The following is a 5,762-nucleotide window of genomic DNA, read 5'->3' as shown; positions in this document are numbered from 1 at the left end:
GTCTTGCTGGAGAGAGAGAGAGGAGAGGGGGGGGCAAGGGGGAGATGTAGAAAGTGAGAAGAAGCAGGACAGAGAGAGGAGGGAGGGGGGGGGATTGATACGATAAGCACAAAGTTTGCCGTGGGGTGGCGGAGCGTGGCGCGCTTGCTGCTGCTGCGCTGCCCCGTGTTGCATCCCCTCTGCCGTCCCCCCCACCACCCTCTACCTCCTCCTCCTGCAGCAGCACGGCGCGCGGCCCAGTGCAGGAGGGAATGAAGAGGCCAAGTGTTGACAAGAGGCCAAGGGTGGTGGGGAGGGCAGGCGTGAGGGTGGCGGGGGTGGTGGTGGTGGTGGTGGTGGATGTAGCCCTCATTATTGCATCACAGTCATGATGACCCCAAAGAGCACCACCGCCGCCGCCACCACGGCCTCGCCTCGCTCCAGCTGCACCAAGGCAACGGCTCACTCACTGCCAACCGGGCCCGTAAGTACAGTAACATCATCACCACCAATACGGATGACCACACGAGTGTCCTCGTCGTTTCAAAATCGCTACAACATCAACCCATTCCATTTCTCCCAGTATTTTACCTCACGCTGAACGTAATGTTTTGCACACCGTGCGGGCAAAAGGTCGGAGATTGGATCTAGAAGAGGCATACCCTGCTATAAACCTTTCCTGAGGTGAGGGAAGATGAAGAAAAGAATCCTCCATCCACCTATTCGGGCGAAAGGGGACGCCAGAGTAATTATAATGCGGGGAAGCGATAAATCAACGCTGGAGCACACACACTTCCTTTAAATTGTATCACGTTGAATTATTTCGCACTCACTCGCCCTTTCCTCCCCCAGTACCCTCCTTCCCTTAAACTTGTTACGGAATTGCCCCAAATTAAAATTTAATGCTCTTCCTCCTCGCCTACGCTCACGCGCTCTCTCTCTCTACCCAGTCTCCTTCAGGGGCTGTAGGAAGAGAGGGGACCGCGTGCTCACGCAAATTCCTGTCCCATCCAAATGAAATACACCCCCAGAGGAGCAGCGGCATGGGGGTGAAAGGAGCGAGCGAACGGGAGAGGAGAAGGGGGTCCATCTGACCCGACCCCTCTTCTACCACTGCTCCCCGAACCGAAAACCTTACTTAACCACCTCATCCTCATGCACGGGACGTGGTCTTGACTTCCGCTGCTCGGAGCTGCTCCGAGGCTATACGGCAATGCCGAAGACGCCATGCGCGATCACGAACGGCGTTTGATACTTAAACACGAGACCGGGGCTGATTGCGTGGACACGCGCGCGCGCGCGCGCAGCGAGGTCCGAGCAGACCCCTTCCCGTTCCCCTTCTTTCCGAGGTGGGCAGCCCGAGCACTATAAATTCAAGAGTACACTGATTTTCCCGCGTTTTCTTATCGTTATTATTTCTAATTTTATTTCCATTCATTTTTCTACTTTCCCTTGACTTTTTCTATTTTTCCTAGATTTCTATAATTTTTCCTTGTATTTTCCTAATTTTCCCTGGATCTTTTCTCATTTTTCTTTGTTGTGCAAAACGTAATAAAACCCAGAGGGCTCGGCAAAACAAAACAACGAGGTTCTCACCTTGATGCTGTCGTAGCAGGCGGTGACGCGTCCATTCTGCACCTCGACGTTGGCGGGCGGATGGGCGAACTTGCACTCGGTGTCCGGGCGCGAGCACTTGTTCCGCTGGAACTCGCGGCACACCTCCAGCTGAAGCCAGCGCGAGTCCTTGCCGTTGAGTAGGCTGTTCATGTTCACCATTGCCATGGCGGGCTGGGCCTGCTGCGGGGCGGGGCCTCCCGGGCCGGCTGGGGGCGCGGCGGCCGCGGCGGGCTGCGGGGACGGGGGCAGCGGGGGCTCCGCGAACACGCTCAGCGCGCCGCCGCTCGCCAGCTTTTCAGTGTGTCGGGGAAACGATGGCGAAACGATGGCCCCCTGTCCGAACGAGCTCCGACTCAGCCACCGGGACCTCTGAGAGAACAAGAGAACGAGGGGGTGGACGTCAGCCAAAGGGGCGCCTGTGCAGAGGGCGGGGGCCGAGTGGGATGGGGGGAGAATGGGGGCGCTCTTCGACCAGCGGCGGGCGCCACTGGTGGGCGGCGCCTGAGGGGGGAGCAGCGCTGGACGCGCACGTGGGCGGAGCAGACCGACTTAGTAAGAAATAGATTTATCGAAACTATGTCGAAACGATCAACGAGGCATCGAAACGATGTCGAAACGATCGAAGTGACATCGAAACAATATTAACACGATTTCACAACGATAAAGTCGCATCGAAACGATATTTAAACGATGTCGAAATGATTAATGTGACATCGAAACGGTATCGAAACCATTTCAAAACGATCAAGGTGACATCGAAAAGATGTCGTTTTGATGCAATTTGACAAGTACGTGGTTCGGCTGTTCCGGATGCGTTCGCGTATCGCGTCACCGTCTCCCTTCACCAGCCACATGGACGTAGCTAAAGTGTACGGCGGGGTCCACGAGGAATGCTGTGGGCAGAGCCCCCGCAGTGGGCGCGCCGCTGTTCGAAGAGCCACCTTCCCGGAAAGCTTGTCAATTTTAAGGGTTATTATTATCTTTATTCGTCTAAGTTATATAGATAAGGGGATTGGGCTAGAGCGATAAGAGGGTCTAAGGCCTACTGCCGGGCGGGCAGAGGGGCTTTCTGCACCAAATAGCACCACCTCCCGAGGTAACGAGCGCCACCAACGGTATGGGAACCTCTACAAGATAGTGCTGTCCGTACCAAACGCCATCAGCAGGTGCGTCCAACCTGCACGCATGGGGTGCCCCACGCCAGCGAAGTGCAACGCAGCTCTCGAGTGTTTGACACGTAAACACATTTGGTGTGGAGGGTGTTCGCTCGCTCAATCCGTTGCCAGCGCACGTTCACACGCACACGCGTCCGGTCACTCGTCAAGGCTACGGAGGCTTCGTGAGGGAGTCGAATTGTGGCCAGGCGAACGAGAAGACCTGACAGAGAGGCCATACGCGTAACCTCTGCCTCGATAGACAGCGAAAAGCTGTCTCTTCCTACCTCATATCTGGAGCATGATTCCAATGGGTTAGAGAGAAGCAGTCACTGCGTTGCAAGACAGGACTATCAAAAAATATTTAATGAAAACCTTCTGCCTGGACCCTTCTCTTCGGTACCCACATTTCCACTCCTGAATTTAAACCTGGCCTTCAGGTGAAGCCTCAAAGAAAAGGAAAGAGTTTCCAAAGCTCAGCCGTGAACAGATAGTGCAGCAGTTTCCAAAGGAAGTTAACTCAAATCCCGAAAAGGTATAAGCTGTTCAGCAAACATCTAGTGCGTATTCACTCCAACAATTGTGCAAAACTCACTGACATTTTAGTGACAGTCTAGAATCGTAGGGTGTTTACACACTTGATGAGTTTGCAGAGTAAAGAAAGCACCACCAAAAGAGGCTTGCTTCCCGCAATTTCGATTATTTTTTCGGTTCGGCACATTTAGTGAACAAAAATGCGAAGGGTAACGTACAAATCGCTTTAGATGGCGTTGCCATCAGGACATAGACAATACGTCCTGTGCTTCAACGCCATCGGCAAGCTGTACTTAACCCAAAACATTGTTAACAGTTGAAAGTTTTTGTGAGATTGAGCACAGCACTAGAATGACTCGTTTACTGCGAGACTAACAGCGAGGTTCTTTAGCATTTGAATTTAAAAGTAAGAAACACGATAAGAGTTATCAATAAGAACAAGCTTAGGCATTGGACGATTGCATACGCATCTTTGAACTCTGGACAGCTACGACATACAGTGCCGTTAATTAAAGTTGCATAAGGCGCTCACAACAAAAACTTTCAACCCTGCCACCCACTCTGTGCACTAAACACGCAGCTTCAATGAGGCAAAAGGCAAGCGATTTGGTGCTGGAAGCGTCCAGTCGAACAAATAGGGGCGGAACTAGGATGGAGATAATAGACTGCAGGGGGTGAGAGCAAGCCAGGGCACGGTGGCGCCGCGTAGTAGCGCCACAAGCAAGCTGGTGGAGACCCGCCTCAGCATTCTGCAAACAAACAAAAACGACACCTGATATAGTAGTCGCTCCTGTGGCGGGCATCACATCAGTCTTCAGCATGGCCTGGAACAGAATTAACAACAGACATCACGACTCCATCCCCACATGTCTTCACACAAAATATTACTATGATAGGCTCGATTTTTTAATAAAAAGATACTCAGTGAGTGATGTCGAATGGGAGGGCAAACACAATCATCAAACCTCGGAAACATGAACAAAGACACGACTGCAGCGAGCGCAAACGTCGGCCACGTTTTTAATCACATCTACAAAAACACCACCAAACAACCCCTACTACTGCTCCGCTTTCATAAAGAAGCGAATAAATAACAAGAGGCTGGGAAAGGCTGGCAGTACCCAGCTTCCAAAACAGCACGGGAGAGAGAGGCGGGAGGGGGGAGAGCGAGGGGAGAGAGCGGTTGGCATAGCGAGAGGGAGGCGGCGGTAGAACCCTCCGTACATTTGTTACTGTGGGTTACCTCCCCGTCCCGCTCCCTCCCCACGGCGCCCACCGCCCCGCGCTACAAGGCTCATGGGCTTGGCCTCCTCCCCCGTGCAAGAAGTTTCGAGACAGACGGCCGATGGGGCAGCGGGCAGAGTTGGCGGGGCGTGGCGGCAGGGGGGGCGAGAGCCACGGGAGGCGAATAACACAGAGGCCACGGCGATAGAGTGAAAAGTTGCAGTCACAGCACGGCGCAAAAAAAAAGAAGGGGCAAATGAGGGGAATTTCACATGCCGCATGCCGCGGAACACGGAACCACACGCACTTCAAACAAGTATTTTACTTTTGCAGAAAAATATCCCCTCGAGAAGATAGTCAAGATATTTTTTGTAAAATCTCTCAATTTTTTTCCTGAAAAGTTCAATTTATTTTCAGTTTTACTGGCAATAGTACGAAGTTTTGCGAAAAAGAATCTCGAAAACCTGCGAATTTTGCAAGGTCGGTGGTGAAGAGGGAGGTATTCAGGGGGGAGGCCCCCAATCTCTTTTGAGCAGCTCCGCGGCCGCCCGGCGGCGGCGGTCCCCGCATGGACTCTCGGGGGAAGAAGGGTCGCTGGGGCGGCGGGAGGAGGTAGTGGGGTGGGGCCGCCACTAGGGAGCCATTGCAGCCACCCCACGCGAGCCCCCCCCACACACACACACACACGGGAGGGAGGAGGGGGGGGTGTAATGTATGAAGATCACAATACCATCCGCGAGGGTAAATTAGCAACACCACGCACATAAATACCGACTCGGCCGGAAAACGAGAATCTTCGGGCAAATAAGGAGGAAGAACGGGGGCGCAAGAGAGGAGATAGGAGAACAGTCTTCTACTATACACACTCTCTTTCGCGGAAGACACTATGCTCGCCTCACCCGCTTTGGCCGACGGGGAAGCAGAAAATTTGATGAGGGCACAAAAAAGGTAATGGCGGGGAAAGGAAGGCATTTGGGGGCCGCCGCCGCCGCCGCCTCAAACCCAACACCACCACAAAGCCCACCCCGCAAAAGGTGGAGAGCGGTAGGGATATCGGGGTGGGTTAGGGCGAGGTGATCTCCCCGAAGACATTTCCATTCCAGTCCGTCTCCTCTCTCTCACGGTATGGCCGGGCCGGGTACTACTACCGCTGTGTACTGTCGAGGAGGAGGTGTTGACTGTGCACAATATCGATTTCAACAGCTCTACGGCCCCAAACACGGCAGGGTCATAAACTGAACCGTGGCAGTGGGG

General features: G+C 53.6%; 1 protein-coding gene across 1 annotated transcript in view; it reads right to left on the bottom strand.

Moving 5' to 3' along the window:
* LOC113210158 (uncharacterized) overlaps positions 1 to 5,762 on the bottom strand; it is a gene marked incomplete in the record, with an annotated part of 170,058 nt that overhangs the window by 132,588 nt on the left and 31,708 nt on the right. Inside the window, 1 exon segment of the mRNA XM_052269577.1 lies at positions 1,576 to 1,965. Coding sequence (XP_052125537.1) covers positions 1,576 to 1,965 — 390 coding nt within the window.

This window comes from Frankliniella occidentalis, unplaced genomic scaffold, assembly GCF_000697945.3.
Source record: "Frankliniella occidentalis isolate FOCC.00 unplaced genomic scaffold, Focc_3.1 Scaffold5, whole genome shotgun sequence".
Taxonomy (NCBI): domain Eukaryota; kingdom Metazoa; phylum Arthropoda; class Insecta; order Thysanoptera; family Thripidae; genus Frankliniella; species Frankliniella occidentalis.
This window is presented reverse-complemented; position numbering and strand designations above follow the sequence as displayed.